At 44.2% G+C, this 16,592-nt stretch overlaps 1 protein-coding gene across 4 annotated transcripts; it reads right to left on the bottom strand.

Moving 5' to 3' along the window:
• Positions 1-533: 533 nt before the first annotated feature.
• On the bottom strand, positions 534-15,423 carry slain2 (SLAIN family member 2). Of its 4 annotated transcripts, XM_088313822.1 has the most exons (10): positions 14,682-15,423; positions 11,708-11,850; positions 8,036-8,206; positions 7,561-7,734; positions 7,102-7,449; positions 6,608-6,754; positions 4,726-4,797; positions 4,120-4,158; positions 3,253-3,475; positions 534-2,909 (listed from the first exon to the last, which is right to left on the bottom strand). In XM_088313822.1, exons 1-10 carry the CDS (start codon positions 15,131-15,133, stop codon positions 2,849-2,851), a joined length of 1,830 nt encoding a protein of 609 aa, XP_088169948.1. In that variant the 5' UTR covers positions 15,134-15,423; the 3' UTR covers positions 534-2,848. The 4 variants fall into 4 exon arrangements, with proteins under 4 accessions (XP_088169948.1, XP_088169949.1, XP_088169950.1 ...); XM_088313823.1 differs by lacking the exon at positions 4,120-4,158; XM_088313824.1 differs by lacking the exon at positions 4,726-4,797.
• Between the last annotated feature and the right edge of the window lie 1,169 nt (positions 15,424-16,592).

The raw sequence follows: 16,592 nt of genomic DNA, 5'->3' as shown, positions 1-16,592 counted from the left end.
CACAGACGGACGGAGAGAGCGAGCACATATTCAGATAAAGTCTGATGAATGAGCTGATGGCAATCTGCAAGCGATGCTGCAGATGTGCTTACATTGGCAGACCGTTTTAATAACAACACTCACATCTAGGGATGAACGGTTTGGAAAGAAATATTCTACGTTGTATTTTATAATTACAAAAAAAGGGGTCACTAAAGACTAAATTGTTAAGTAGGGTTCAATGAATGCTGATGAGAAACGCATTTTTGCACTCTCACTGTTATGCGTTCCCAGAAATTCCGTCATTATTATTCTTGGTACGCTTTTACTTTTAATAGCAGCGTCCTCACTCTGTGGATTGAAAGTCACTCAGAGGACAACATGAGCACTTTGTTCGAGATGGCCAAAATATTATTTTATTAGACTGTATTGGATTTTTTTTCCAAAATCAAAGTCACTATCACAAAAGCACAATGATGTCCATTTGATGTGAGTTTTGTTTAATTTGCAATTTGGTGAAACAGCAATGAAAAAAAAAGAGAAAAAGATCAAAAGGGTTTTGAGTTTTTATTTGAAATGTGACTTTACACAGGGGGAAAAAAAGGTCATGTCATGTTTGTGGCTTTTAAAAAAGGTCAAATAACAAAAAAAAAAAAAGTGTCCCGCAAAAGGCGTGGTTGCTGTTGTTGGTTTTTCTTTTCTTTTATTTATTTATTTTTGCAACATTCTCTCCAGCTTCACACCTTCCTGTCAGAGGCACCAATTTTCTCTTTTTAATAAATAACTTTTAATTTACAAATGAGATATAAATATGAAGGCGTGTGGTCACACCCCCCCCCTCCTCAAAGCAATTCTTATAATAAATGTCATTCATTTCCATTACAAAAATAGGCAGGCAGGCAGGCAGGCAAATTAATAAAAGCTTTGCAAAACCGTAAATTGGCACCAAAAATCAAAATAATAATATTAATAAAAACAGACACTTTAAAATGAGAGGCACTAGTTCATAAACGAGCCACCACACAATGAGTACCAACACCGGCACACAAATAGAATCATTCTGATTATGCTCCTTCTTTTTTTTTTATTTATTTATTTTTTTTTAAACATTGACACCTTCGGAATTACTGTGGGCATTTAAGTAACCATAAAGGGAACATATTATATTTTTTATCATTTAAACCATTTCCCAATTGTTATGATAAAACATCTGTGACAAGAGTATCAAGAATTACAGCACCCTTTGAGCTTTTTTTGTCTCATGCGAATGAGCCCATGCTCACCAAGCCCTTTTTAATTACCATGGCGACCAGAGCTAGGGTGTTGCAGAAAGGCCAGTATGTGTTTTTAGAGTGGGCAGGTAGCCCTTGACAAATCAATTTCCCATAATATGTCCCCTTCTTATGTTCATCGGTGAAAATGGAAACAAGTCCACAGTTGGCACAAGCTAACAAAACGTCGCCTCGCACTTTGAGAGGCGGCAAAATGGCCGCCAGCGTCAGCAAAACAATCACGGCTGTCATGGTTGAAAAGGAAGGGGAGTCGGGGTGTCAGTGCCTTATTGTCAACTCCTTGTCGGATCAGCCTGAGAGCGTCACACCTGAACTGAAAACCAAAGCAATTTAATCAAAGCACTTAAATCTCGAGTCGAGCCTTTGGAAACGTAAAAATGCTTTGGAGCGTTAGCGATGCAAATTGAGGTTCAAGCATACATTAGAAAACGTATTTTAAAGTAAAAAAAAAAAAGAAAAAAAGTAAAAATACTGATATGGAAAAGTGGTGTCTTCAAAGGATCCTCCGTCGTCGGGACGCATATACGTGCCGTATTTTTGTGCTCTTTCTGAACCACCATCAAATGCTGCCAAAGTGCTTGCTAAAGTCAAGTAGTACTTGTCATCAGTCACTCGAACCCGGACTGTTTTGACTTTTGTATGTCGAGGAGGAGAAGAAGGAATTTCAGACTTCCCAATTTTTTGGAATCCTATGCTTATGTCATCACCGACGACAAGATGCCGGCTCTAATAAGAAACACGAGCTGTGTCAAAACAATGGAGGATCCCCCTCAAATCATTTTCAGAAACTTGTGCATTCTCTCTGGGTGCTTTTTTTTTTTTTCTCACGAGAAAAGATTGTTTTAAATATGGCCGCCTCGCACGGCGCCATTTAGGAGGTCAGCTCTCTTGTCAGGTTCGACACGGAGGTTGCTCAATGATGATGTCGTCATCGAGGTGACTCGCCGTCATCTCTTTCATGACGACGTGATGATGTCATCATAGTGGTGGGGCAACAGTGATGACATCATCAAGGTTACTTACCGATGTCAACATGGAAGTCGCTCAATGATGATGTCATCGTCAAGGTGACTCGCTGATGCCAGGATGGTGGTTTCTCAAGGACGTCATGTTGAGGTTTTTTTTCCCTGACATCTTCGAGATTACTTGCTGATGTCATTGTGGCAGTCACTCAATAACGTCAAGTTGCCTCGATGATGTCATTGTGACGGTCGCTTGTTGATGGCATCTTTACGTTTTTGTTTTTTGTCATTGTGGCGGTTGTGCACTGACATCATCACAAAGGACGCTTGCTAATATCCTCTTTGATGTTTGTCGCCAACATGTACGAAAGCGTAAAAAAAAAACAACAAAAAACAAAATGAGTGCTATGGTGTCCATGGCAGAGAAGGCTGAGTTTGTTCTTTGGCTGTTCTCGTAGGCCTCTCTCCTCTTCTGAATCTTTTTATTTATACTTTTCTTTTTTTTGAATATTCCTGGGACATTGTGACTGTTGAAGAGTCATCAAGGTAGATAAAGTGCCATGCCATCTGACTCCTCGCCTGATTGACAGTTTGAGTAGAGCGCCCTCTGCTGGGCTAGTAGCTTTCCCTCAGGTTGTCTCTGGTGCTGCTGTAGATGCGAGGAGCAGGTAGACTTCTGAAAAAGGGGAAAAGTCATATTTAAAATTGATTATACTTGCAATTTTATTGATTTATCTTTATCACTTCAAAAACCTCAGACTTGCGCATATCTGACAAACAAATGTGGGTATTGTAAATATTTTAATTATTTGAATGAATGAGTTTTTCTCCAGGTTGTTGATGTGCAATTGTCTTTTTTGGCCACAAATGTGTCCAGCGGGTACAAATTGCATCAGACCATAAACGATATAAATGAGATATTGCCTCAAGTTGTAAAACAGCTAAAATGTTGACCAAATAGAAAAACTTTAGAAGAAAATGCCCGAGGAGGGCACATTGCTCAGCAGCCATTTTCCTACCTGCGTACAGGCTGTGCCAGCTTGCTGCGAGGCAGAGGGATGCCGCCGCCACCGGCGCCGCCTCCTCCTGCGGCGCTTGGGCGAGGCAGGCCGCTGCGGGGCGGGACCAGTGAGCGGCCGGGCGTGGTGGTGGAGCCGGCAGGGTTGGCGGTGGCCTTGACGGGTTGCCTCAAGGCCAGGGGTGAGGGTGCGGCTGGCGTCCGCAGCTTGCTGGTCGGCGGAACTGACGGGGAGGGAGACCGCAAATCTTAATCATGACGCCACTGACATTGTTTGCATGAAAATCATGAATGTCAGGAATTTGGCGACCAAGCATGAAGGATGTCTTCAACAACCACGACCACCACGTTGACAATGTTTAGCAATGACAAAAGAACCATGAATAGATTTATCACTACGGGTGTCAAACTCGAGGCCCGGGGGCCAGATCTGGCCTGCACCATAATTTGGCATGGCCCATGAAGGCAAATGATGTGCGTTGACAACACTGGAAAAACTAATCGCCCCTCCTTTAAAATAAATTTGAACAATTATTTACTGGCTTCGGATTTCAAAAGTAGTTATTCATCAATGTGGCCCGCGATAAAAAATCGAGTAATATTTATTACCTATAATATACAAATGCAAACAAATTTTTGGGCATTACAAGTCCACAAAAATGTCTTACATTCTACAGATAAATATTTATCGACAATTACAATGGCAAGACCAGGAATAGTACCTTGTGGTACCCTGTAGTGTCAAAAAATTTAAAAAAAAAAGGGCCTTGGTGGAGGTCTACTTGTTATGATGCGGCAACAGAATGAGATGCACAAACCACACTGAGGAGCAACAACAACAGCGGCAAGCCGTCAGTGAAATACTCACTGAAGTCACCTTCGTCGCCAAAGCAACAGGAGAGCGGGACTAGACAAAGAAAACAAACACACAACAAAGACACAAGCCTTAGGTTGGTCTTCGTTAAAAGACTCGCGTGACGGGTGGCACCAGTCAACATGATTTATCCAAGACAACTTTGTGAGTCCTTCATGGCAGAAATTCGATTGGTTAGTTAAAAACGGCACCGGCGAATTCCGCGAGGGGTGGCTCGTGCACCAAAGACGAACCTGTTGGGGGAAATCTTTATCAGGGTGCAGTGAATCGCCACACAGCGGCGGTTTAGGCGAAGCTACCCCAAAGTCAAAAGTCAAATGGATTGTATTTTTAGGCTCGTGTGCTCGTTAATACGATTGGTTTCTGTTGATAACACTAAATTTGGAAGTATGTGCCATGCGTGAAAACATTCCACATTTAATTATTCGTTTTCCACTTTTGCTACCAATTTGTCTGTTGTCTACTGACTACCACAGTTTCGCCTGTCAAGCCTTCCTCATTCTCCGCAGCCTTCGTGTAATTCTAGCGACTAACAAGAACATCCCATCAGCCCTCGTATTGGGTGCGTGTAGGACAGCCGAGCTGATTTGGGCCTGTTACCTCGCCGGGCCGTCGGGCTTTGGAGGTGCTGTTTGCTTTTGGGGGTGGAGTGTCTTGGGAGCTGAGGCGCTGCTGCGGACACACACACATACACACACTGTCACGACACAGTGAAGGTTTGCCTCTGCTGTGCGGTTGCATGCCTCTAGAGGGCGCCGCAGCCAAACAAATTTGCCAGCGTGTAGCTCCATTCAGCAGTGAGTGAGAGGAAGTCAGCGCCACATGCCAAAGCCAAGGAAGGGGGAGAACACATTTGAGCATTTATTCCAGATTCTAGTTTACTCTCTTTTTCCTCACCGGTGAGACGATATAGTGCACAAGTTGAAGGACTTGGACAGGGCGGTAGAGCGGCTGTAACTTACTAGTTAGGATTTTCCATACGAAAGCCACTTTTGGCCAACTAGGAGTCAATTAAACCTTACTAGCAAAATACTTTGCTATGCAACTAAACCAAATAAATGGGTTGAACAAATTCCGTTTTTTACTCCGTACAGTAGATAATACAATTACAAAAAAAATCCCCCCTCAAAAATCGAGCTTTACAAGGTCCGTCCGTCTGTGAGGGTGAAGAGGATTGTTTGCGCTGGATGAAGGCTGGTGCTTGAGAGCGACTTTTGTTGATCTTAAACATGAATTTTCCCCCAAAAAACGAGGACATTATTAGACCGCTTGTCCTCGCTTTGCCGTCCAAGCAAACGCCACAATATATCGTCTGTCTTTCCACCGATGCAGGAGGCCGCTCGGTGACAGCTGGCGAAACGATTTGAGGCTGTTTGTCATCTCCCGTTGCGGCATCCCTTTTTCAGATCAGAGCACATTTATGATATTTCAGGATTTCAGCGAGGCTTCCATGATGTTCATGCCAAAACGACAACATATTTGTTTTACCGAATTGTTTTACAACTGAGAACAAAACAAGTACAATGTATGGATCTTAAAAAGGATTTCAAGGAGATTGAATAAGTGCTCAAATGGCTTTCCGATAAAGAAGAAGCTTGTTTGAAAAGCCCCCCCCCGACAGGATAGAAGCGTGTTTTACAAACTGCAGCCTGCCCTCTGACCTCTGCGCTGTGCCACTTGTAACAGAAAGAAGGATTAAGAGCTCTCGGATTAAAAGGAATACCATTATCTTCATCCCAATGTTTAAGGATTACATCAAATGGATCGTCGAGGCGCTTGTGAGGGGATCCTCTAATCTCAGCAAGTACATCCAAAAAAAAAACCTCGCTGGTAAAGAGACAGGAGGATTTCCTGATGTGTGCGCGGAGAGAAGAAGATGAAGCGCAGCACCGCGACCTCCTTCGCTTTGAGTTGCGATGCTAATAAGTTCCCTTCCGTTGCCCAGTTTTATTTATGTTGTCATTAACGAATGACCTTGCTCTATATTTAAAAAAAAAAAAAGAGGCTTAAAGCTGCTTCTTGCCAGGACTTGCGGTCAAATTGAATATAAAACAATGAAAGTCCACTAGCTTACGGCTAACACCACAGAGGGGCTAACGAAAACCATTGATAGCGGCAGTCTTATAACTCTTAAAGCAACAAATATTTGAACACAAACGGTGGCACAACACATGTAGACAGACAAAACAAAACTCACATATATTCTTTATCCTGTGCGAAAAAATATATTTACTGAGTAAGTTGCAAAAACTTCACACTCTTAGCAGTCACCAGACACATTGTCAGGTGATTCTTCCACACTTGACTCTATGAAGTGAGGTTAACTTCTTTTTACATTTCAGCCACATCCCTCAGCTCCTACAATAAAATGTGTTTGAATTTGCAAAAAGATGTTTGAAAAGGAAAGTCAGCCGGAAAAGAGTTAACACAAACATGCAGGCATCGTGTAAGTGTGTGTGTGTGTGTGCACGGTGGTACTCACGAGCTGATTGGCTCTGGTGTCTGGGAGATCCTCCATTGGGCATCTGCAGGTTGGACTCGCAGCTTCGACTGTTCTTGACGGGCTCCGGGCCTTGGGGGAGGGCCGCGTTGGAACGCGTGAGATTGGGGAGACTACGACGCAGTTTTTCTACACAAGAAGAAGAGGAAGACGAGGCATTTAGGCATTTTTGTTTTGGGCCAAAACTCCCTAATCGGTACTGGGCCGCACAGAGGCAACAACTTATTTTTGTGGCGTGTATTTTTTTTTGCCATGACAACAAACAAATTATGGAGTAGACTAGACATGACTAACACACTTGGGGTGTCATTGTCTAGTTTTACTCCAAGATGGGACTAGCCTGGATTAGTGAAGCCCTCTGACTCATAAATTGTATTTTTACTTTATTTTCTAACAGTGGTCCTCTGCTGGCCTAAACAAAATCAGAAGCACTAACCATCGGTGCCACAAAATTGCACAAAACGGATTCCGCCCACCTTCGTTTTTGACCACATTAGTCTGCGTGTCGTGGCCCTGCAGCGAGTGCCGTGGCTGCTGCAGGCGGCTGATGGCGGGCTGAGGCGAACCGCGACCGTGGCCGTAGTCCACGGAGCGGGCCGGGGAGCGCGAGCGCGGCGAGTTGCGCGGGGAGGCCCTCGGCGAGTGGCGAGGCGAGGGGCTGAAGCGGCTGGGGGGCAGGTGGAAGGCCGGGTGCACCGCCTCCTCCTCGTCCTCCAGGCTGTGAGCGTCCAGCTCCTGGTCGCTGAAAGTGCTGCGACGCAGCGAGTGGCAGGATGAGCCCGAGCTACGCCGGGAGGCCGAGGCGGCGTAGTCCTGTCTCAGACCTGACCGCGCGCACGCACACACACAGAAACACGCACACACACGCTGTTACCCGCCTGCACCTTTGACAGATTTCAATTCGTCACCGCGTTGTAGTCACAGCAGACGCTTACTCTCTTCCTGCATGCGCGCCAGAATCTGGACGTCGTTGACGTTGTTGAGCTTGTAGGTCGTGGAAGAGCCCACCGAGTCTTCGTCCATCTCGGAGGTGCTCAGCTCGCTGTCCACCGACGACTGGGGGCTGACGGCCGGCGGGTTCCTTTCGGCCGCCGTGTTGCGCTGGTGCGCTGCGGAGGAAATACTTCTTTGCTTTAAAGCAGTCACAGGATTTCACGTCCGTTAGATTTATGCGTCATACATTTTCATAGAAGCTTCTGATTCAAATTAGGGACACAAGTATAACATTTTTTTGTCGACTTTTTTTGTTTTTTTTATGTGGTGAGATTTCTCTAATGTAACACCGAGCCTTGGCACAATAAAGAGAAGCTTCTTTCCTCTCTCGTGTCCTTTGTGGTTGAGATTTGGGATTGCTAACCATCCTGCAGCAAATCAAAACACCAACTTTTGTGTTTTGTGCTGCGGTCCCACCTGCGTTGACGGGCATCAGCTGCTGCCTGACGATGGGCACCTTGCTGGGCGTGGAGGAGGGCGAGTTGAAGCCGCTGCTGTAGGGACTGCTGGCGGCGTTTGGGCTGTACGGACTCCCGTAAGCCGCTTGCTGGTTGTAGCAGCTCCCGTAGAGGCTGCGTCGCTTGTTTGCTGCAAACACACACACACACAATGAACTCCCGCTGTATATCGCAGATTGCAAGCCCCCGTTTGTATGTATTGCTGCTCGGTCTGTTAAAGTGGGTGTGTCAGTTTGACACTAAACTTAAACGAGTAGGCACCAACAACATTAAAGCAAGCATTGCATTTTCTGGAGAGTAAATACGTCTTTTTTGCTTCCGCACAGTGATCTCGGAGGATTTCGCCGTGCATAAAATGGCCGGAAGTTGCAAATGGACTGAATTCCGCAGACAACACTCCAACATCTCATAGTAAGTGGACGCTATTCAAGTCTGTGCACCACAACAACGCTGACGGCGTTGGCTCACAGTCGCTCTGCAGTCTGCTGCGGGGTGTATTAAAGCGTATGGCGCGCAGGGTTCAATAGAGAGCATTCAAGTGAGAGCACAATGCAGGCGAGTGTGAGCGCTCATGTCCTAAGGTCAGGTTCAAGACGACCGGTTCTCGTCGTCGCATACACGCTATCAAGAGAGATCATTTCCCGAAGCAGTAATTACAAGCACTTGATTTTTTTTTCTCAAAATTCACCCATTGCTGATAGATAGAAATATATATTTTTACACTTTACAGCATAGGACAAAGAAAAACAAAAGTATAGTAAAACAGCCAAATGTTCTTCCCGTATTTCAGATCTTCATTGTTGCAAGTTTTAAAAGGATCAAAAAAAGTTAGTTATTATTTAAATTTCATAATGGAATAAATATTTTTTTTTTTAAAATGCGTAAAAAAAACTGTGTCTGATCATTATATTAGATAAAATGTTTCACTTCAATTGCACATCAACAGGCTACAAGCACTGCTCAGGGTAGTAAATTGATTTTAGAAAAAATAAATGAAAATAAACAAGAAATCAGCCGACTGGTTTCTTTTTTTCGCACCTTACTCAACAACAAGCCGCCTACTTGTTATTGCACGACAGCATAAAGTCATGTGCCGCAACACTTCCTGTGCAAAACACGACAACACAGCAGAGGCACACGGAAGTGGAAATAAATGCACATCAATTCCGATTTCCTAGAACAATACCCCACCCGGGATGCAAATGCCGATTAAAGCCTTGATCTTGTGTTGTAACTTTTGCGGGAGGTCAGTGTGAAACTGGCTCATGTGGATTTTCCCTCGGCAGGATGGCAGCTAAAAAGGTGTCAGATCAGTTCCCTGCTTTTTTTTTTCTAGTTTTTAGGCTGGTTGTTTTTTAATATTTCAACTAAAAAAAAAGCAGTATCGTGAACCTGTGCTCTATCACGCTCCATTTTTTTGGCCTGCTAAACTGCAGATTTTTGAGTGATTGTTTTTTGTTTTTTTTTTACGAGTTGGGTGGGTGGTTGGAAAAATGTAAACTTTAACATGTTTTTAGATGCTCTCTCTATGTCATGGTTTGGAACATTATTCCCCACGACAAAACGGTCCCAGGGACACAGGTTATATGTGACTTTATAAGGGCCCGACTGACTGGTTGTCCTCATACGAACCGACGAGCTGTCCGAGAACTTTTTGTATCCGCTGTGATCGGTGTCGCTGAGGGGGAGCGCGCATCGCTGTTTGCACGGTCACGCCACGCCAGGACAAGAGAACCCCGAGGGGATTTGACGCTGATGAGGATGGAGCAGCTCGGCTCGGCGCTCCTCTTGCTGTCGACTTATACAATTAGACATGAAAGAAAGGACGGCGCAGCGGTTTGTGCTTGTTGGCTCTGTGTACTTATCTGTAAGAAAACATTTTATTTTGTCAAGGTTTTGCGTAGGGCTGAAGAGATAATTGAATTCAAATTGACATCGGGAAGGCCATTTTCACGGCGCGAAGGCTGCAATTTGGAAGAGGAAAAAAACAACTCGGTAGCAAGGTTAGCAACATTAACAAAAAAAAAAATACAAAATCAACTAGAATTGAATAAATATTTTTCTTAACAAAATAAAATAAGAGTGCTTCTAGAAAAATGAAAACTGTAAGTACATTTTTTATATTTATAAAGCTGACTAAAACAAAAAGATCCTTCATTTTCAAAATTGTGTACTACACAAACTTTTGAGATTTATTTCAAGTTTATTTATTTTGGTATTGCTGTACATCCGTACATAAGGAGAAAGGTCGAACAGAAGTGTGCCCAGGCCCCGGGCAGAGGACGGTCCGCAAAATAGGGGAAAGTTCCCATCTATGTCTCGTTCTTCCATTTCTTTTGGCAGTTAGCAAATACTTTTGCAGCATTGCCACCATCTTTTTTTCACTGGCAGTAATGCACCAAAAGTATTTGCCAACTGCATAAAAAAAAAAAATAATAATAATAATTCAACACAATTAGAAAACAGCAATTTTGGGTGCCAGTCCCGGTTTGAATTTTAATGTAAACAAATTGCACGTGACTTAAGTCGCAGGAACGACCAAACTATGAAAAAAAGTCTTACTTGTAGTCCCAATATATATATGATCGCGGAATTAAAAAAAATAATAACTATCATGACACACGTATGCACGTTTCAGACAGCGACTCTAAGGGAGGGGCCGAGCAAAACAAGTATCGACTCACGCTTGCGAGGTCTCACTCGTGCAATTATCTCAAACGCGTCTCCTCCCTTTTGGTGCGTGACTAAGGCCCGGCGGCAGATGAACAAATGGCTACGTGAGTGCGCGTGTGTGCGTGTGTGTGTGTGTGTGTGTAATCTAAACAGCTCTCATCTATCGTCTTCCATGGGGACTCCACATTTCCGAAGCTAACACACTCCTTGGCAACAGCGTTTCCAGGCGTCTGTTTAAGTCAGGCGTGTGAAGCTGTGTGTGTGTACGTGCATGTACGGTTTGTAGAGTTGGTGGCAGCACGACGGACAAAGTCTGCCGGAGTATGACGTGATCGTAGTTCCACACCTCCAAAGATGAGGTCACTGACTGACTGATTTGAAAGAGCGCCGCAAAACGAGAGGCAACCATAAAGGTTTTTGGGGTGTAATAAGATCAAAGGAAATGAGTTGCGTCTGTGCTCTCTTTAGGTATGGAATCTGAAAGATTAAGTACAAGGGTGTGTGCCTTTAAGGGGTGTGGCCAAGGGAGCAACATCGGGAGCTGGAGTGGAATGCTTGGCGTTGTGGCCTATCGCAGCTTGTTGTGATTGTTCTCGTGTTTTAGTTGTGTGTTTGTTTCAATCAAAAGCTGGCAACTGTGGCTTTCCACAGTTGATAAAACCCCCCCCACACACACTTGAGTGACAGCATATCTGAAGATCACTCATGACAAAAAAAAAATACTAACACAAAAGCAAAAGGAAAATATTGGCTGCGATAACCACTGTACAACCTTCATCACAAGCGTCACATGACACATACCGCTGTCAAAATGGGAACTCTCAGTTTAGCCATGGAGTGAGGACCCGCCCCCGAACCAGCCGTCTAGTTGAGGGGCACGCTAAATTTAGCGCCGGTCAAAGCGTGGAAAAGGCAAGTGCCGAGAGTAGGAGTACAAATTGAAAATGCCGCGGCTTACCCGACATGGTGAGGTCGAGCCTGTGGATGAGCGAGCGCTTGGCTAGCTCCATGTCCGGACTCGGGTTGTCCAGAGCCTGGCGGCACCACACAACGGGGCTCAGCGCCTTCTGCAGGGGACTGTTAAGCTTGGCCTCGTACAGCCTGAAAAGCATTATTACTGAGTCACATTTACGGTGTGGAAACAAGCTGGTGTTGGTATGTCTTCAGTGCAAGTCAGATTCCTTTCTTAGCCGCAGTAACAATAAATGGAAAACGTACGCGGTGGACATAACATTTAAAATTTTATTATAAGAGATGTGTCCCAAAAAAAATGAAACAGAAAACATTCCATCATGTGGTTAAAAGTTTTTTTATGTTACCCCTCCCATACCTTTTTTTGAACACAGTTCGACTGAATAAAACATACATTTAAAGTATTTCTTTCCTGAGGAAATTTAAAAGATTCCGCATGGACGTTTTTTGCAAATAAGATGCAAAGCAGTTCTTTTGTCACTCTCAGCTGAAGTTTCATATAAAACTGACACATAATACAGAAAAAGAGAATTAAATATGATATATTTATGTACCAAAATGTTCTAACAAACCACTTGTAATGAACGTCAACTAGCTTCATGCTAACATATAATACAAAACGCCATTGACAGGCTCACCGAAATTAGCACAGCTGTCACTGTAATTACACGCCTTCGTCCAACTGCTACTTTGACACACACGGCGCAGCAACACATACAGACAGCAACTGCAACATAGCGGCTGTTGACTGTACAACTTTTCTGCTTTCAGAAAAGTACAAGTGGCACTTTTGACAAAAAGGAAAGTCCTGGATTTGTGGATTAAAGGCGCCGGGTAAAAAATAAAATTGCCTTTTATTTTTGTTTCCGACACAACCATCACTTAAAAAATGTATCGGGGCCCTTTTTGAAATCAGCAGAAGAAGAAAGACAAGTCTCCGGTAATAAGGCGAATGAAAGCCAGCAGCTGTCAACTCAGTTTCGCTTGCAAACCGTCACAGGAAGTCCCTCATGATGAAAGGCGAGATTGTCTGCACTCACAGAATTTTTTATCAGCACAACCTTTCGGCGCATGGGGATGCCGAAGTTAAAAGGATGATCCAGAATCCAGTCGCAAGCTAATTCCTAGATTACAGAAGTAGATGGCAGGAGTCGGGTAATCCCCGATCGCCATCGGATCAGATGCGCAAGCAAAACAGACAGTCGGACGATCCACTTTGGATCTTCTAAATAACGTAAACATCCTGTGATGCGATTTGACAGGAAACATCTCTGTCCGCACTCCTGAAGTGACATTCCAGAAGTCACAATAGGTAATTGTTGTCTTTGGCAGCAGAGAAAATCTACTGTAGATAGTCTTAAATGTGCCGTTTATGTGTTAAGGAAACAGTATTTTGAAGAGTTAGTTACAGAAATGTCAAGGCTAATTTGCGTTAGTCATCCTCAACCTTTTTTTTTGTGTGCTTCGCATTATATGTTAACATTAAAGATGGCCGACTTTTGACAAGAAAAGCTAGGCTACCGAATTTTCACCGGTCTGGAAATCATCCCCCTGTAACTATGCACTTTTGGTGATAACCCTGCTAAATTCTGATCGTCGTTTCTTTTTGTTTTTTTCTCGAGCTCCAGCTTCAGCGGCTGACTCGTGTTTGTTTGGCTGCGGGGAATTCTGAGTAGGAATGTAACCATGGCTGCCGGGCAGAAAAACTGCTGCGCTGCTGGAACGAGCCAAGCAACGTGCACGTGTAATCCAGCTGCAATTCATTCAACAAGTCACTTTGTGTTGCTTTGGTATTTTGTTTGCGTGTATGGCGGCGACATCATCTCATGACGGTGACACAGTGCTGGCCAGCTCTTCTTTGGACGAGCATTCAGGTGATAGATTTTTAAGTGAAGAGAATTTGAGTGATTTTCATTCCCATAGACTGGGAAACGACAAGTAATAACATCTTAGTTACAATGGTTGGGTTGGTTTGTTACAATAGTGAGGAATTACCAAATACAAACAACTTGTTGCTGCACTCAGGTAATTTTTTGTTGTTGCTGTTTGTTTGTTGTAGTTGAGTCAGACTTTTTACTTTTACTCCCCAATGGAGTTGCATGGGATAAGAATACAGTACAGAAACATTGTACAGCAAAACACAGAATCAAGCAACAAACGTTTTCTAGTCCGTACTGTATATTTGTGACAATAGCAGCACAACCCGGGACTATGTGTATCAGTCTTCTGCCACAGCGCCAGTCAACAACAGCGCCTAATTCTGGAAGAAACCGACGATGACAACTATTGTACAAATGGGCGTTTCGATCAGACTGTCCAATAAATCCAAAATTAGTTAAATTGGAGCCTGTTCAATCGAGGTTCTACTGCATACAATCCATGGAAAGATGAGACATCCCTTTCCTCAGTTTCCTGTTTGTTTTAAACATCTAGTACAACTAAAGGTCCATTTTTTTAACCAATGTATTAATGACAACATAGAGGGCTCATGAGAGTCGATTGGGAGATTTTCTTGATAATAACCAAAATCACAGCATTACATCAATAGCTATGGCACTGTACTGACAAAACTGCCTTTGGGCATTCCGTGTTTTCTTTTCTGTCACTTCATATACTGTTAGTGTCACCGGACATGAAACCGAATAAGAAATTGAAGAAAACATGGCAGTCCCATTTTTTTCTCCATAGTCGTATATTAGGGGTGTGCAATGTGCATCGCTCCAATAAAAAAACGATCGATACGCGTGGGCGGTAGATTTTAAAGTAGAACGAATTGATTTGGGTCACATCTTTTCCGTTTTTCTATGTGGAACACTCGAAAGAAAAAAAGTTAGGACACTCGTGCTCGACTCTGATCCACAAACAACAGGTTTCAGATTAAAGCTCTCAGTTGCGTTTAGGGGTTTCGGGCCAGTGGTGCGTTCACGGACCACCACCCGGCAGCTGTCATCCGCACTCACCAGCTGTCGTCGTCCTCGTGCAGACAGTCCATATCCTCCAAGTCCAAGACGTCCACCTGGTCCAGAATTGACGTCTCGCCGTCGTCGTCCGAACACCGCGAGTTCCGGGCCGACCCGGACGTGGCAGCCGAGGCGCCCTCGTTCTCGTACGGCCTCTTGAAGCTGACGCCGTCGTAGGAGAGCCGCGGGCTCCGGCAGCGGCGGTTCTCCAACAGGTCGCCGTAGCCGAACCCCACCCCGGGGACGAAGCCGGCCATGTCGCCCCCCGAGAGAAGCGCCGCCGCCGATGACGACGACAGCGACTCGTAGCCGGCGCTGTGGGGTCTGTGGTGGGCCGACATCATCATGGAGCGACCCCGAAGCTGCTCGTTCTGCTTCTCGAGCTGCTTCACCAAATCCTGCAGCTTCCTCACCTCCAAGTCGGCGTTAATGTTCGAGTTGATGTCCTCCATGGTGGCTCCCTCGCTAACCCTCACTCAGCGCCCCCCCTCCCCGGGGGAAGAAAAGGCGCTGGTCCTGGGCGGCTCGAGTCCCTCGCCGGTTCTTTGACACTCCCAAGCCGTCCGCGACGTCCTTCGGGTCCGCCGGAGAGACGTCGTTCAGCCGCGGCGGTTGTTTGACGAAGTTAAAAAGCTTAACATTGTCTTGCGGGCTTGTCCCTCCTCGGCCATTTCCACAACACACGTCACAACGTTTGAGACAGGCTCTGGCAGCTGACGTCACCGCGGGCGGGGGCGCGCACGTAAACCAACACCTATTTGCGCGTTCACGACAGGAGAAAAAAAAAACTCCTGTTGCGTAGCTTTTTACTACCCTCTCGATGAGAAAGAATAATTGTATTTTTGTCCATATTAATTTATTTAAATTGTGCAATACTTCAGCAATAAATAATAAAAATGGTACAATGCAACAAACACAATGACAATGATGTATGCGGTAATTATATTAACTTTGTTGCAATGTATTGTATCAGAATATAACTATGCCTGATAAATCTCTTTGAATGGACCAAACTTTAGACAAAAAGTAATGAAGACCAAAACAAACAGGAGAGAAACGTTAGTGTAAAGCAAATGAAGCTCAACTGAAGTAAAAAATAAATATTTGATTCTTCAAACAAGATAATTTCAATAATCGGATTTATTTCGGACGGCACGATCATCTGATAAATCACGTGATCGTCCCTGATTTCCAATCACATGATCAGATTTGGACAACATTACCAAATACTCTATATTTTGTTCAACTAAAATTATGTTCAATGGGGGAAAAATTACAATTGATTTTTTTTTTAAAGTTCGTTTTATTGCGGTAATTTCAAAACTGGTATTCATTGCAGCAAAATCGTTTATTTGTGTGATGTTAAACTGCAGGCGACGGTCAGTAACTGGAGTTTGTGATCGTAGACGAGCTTTTGTGTTCCACGTTGCACTTCATCTCCCTTGAGAGCTTGCGGATGAGCTGATCATCTGAATGAGGTGTGCTGGAGGAGGGTGGCCCTCGAGGACCGGAGTTTGAGACGCATGGTTTAAAGTCTCCAAGTTACTAAAACAAATAAATTATTAGAAACAGGTCATCAAACCTCCATGAAAGCCACCTTGAAAGTTAAAAAATTCGTCCTGTAGTTCGCCTTGTCGCTCTTCCTCCTCTTTAGTTTGACGAGGTTTCTCCTCATATTCTAGTATCGTTCTTTCAAAAGATTTCCTCCATGGCATCGTTTACTCGCTGCTTCGTTGTTTTCAGTATGACTTTGTACATTTTAATACAATCGCGCTGATTTGACACTTGAAAGCGAATTTATATCGGACCAGTTCGCTTTGATACGTTTTAACTCATTAAGGTAGCGCAGATTATTTTATCACCCAGACGCGAGCGCTAGATAGGAAAAGAAAAAGTCAAGTGACGTAATTT

This window comes from Idiotropiscis lumnitzeri, chromosome 13 (genome assembly GCF_059441095.1).
Source record: "Idiotropiscis lumnitzeri isolate Australia: NSW breed Sydney's pygmy pipehorse chromosome 13, RoL_Ilum_1.0, whole genome shotgun sequence".
Taxonomy (NCBI): domain Eukaryota; kingdom Metazoa; phylum Chordata; class Actinopteri; order Syngnathiformes; family Syngnathidae; genus Idiotropiscis; species Idiotropiscis lumnitzeri.
This window is presented reverse-complemented; position numbering and strand designations above follow the sequence as displayed.

Bases quoted from the DNA above. Each gene is read 5' to 3' on its own strand.
- slain2 (XM_088313822.1), bottom strand. From the start codon at position 15,133: ATGGAGGACATCAACTCGAACATTAACGCCGACTTGGAGGTGAGGAAG. The intron at 11,851-14,681 runs GTGAGTGCGGAT...AATGCTTTTCAG, and splicing joins CACGAGGACGACGACAGCTG to GCTGTACGAGGCCAAGCTTA. The intron at 6,755-7,101 runs GTGGGCGGAATC...CTTCTTGTGTAG, and splicing joins TAATGTGGTCAAAAACGAAG to AAAAACTGCGTCGTAGTCTC.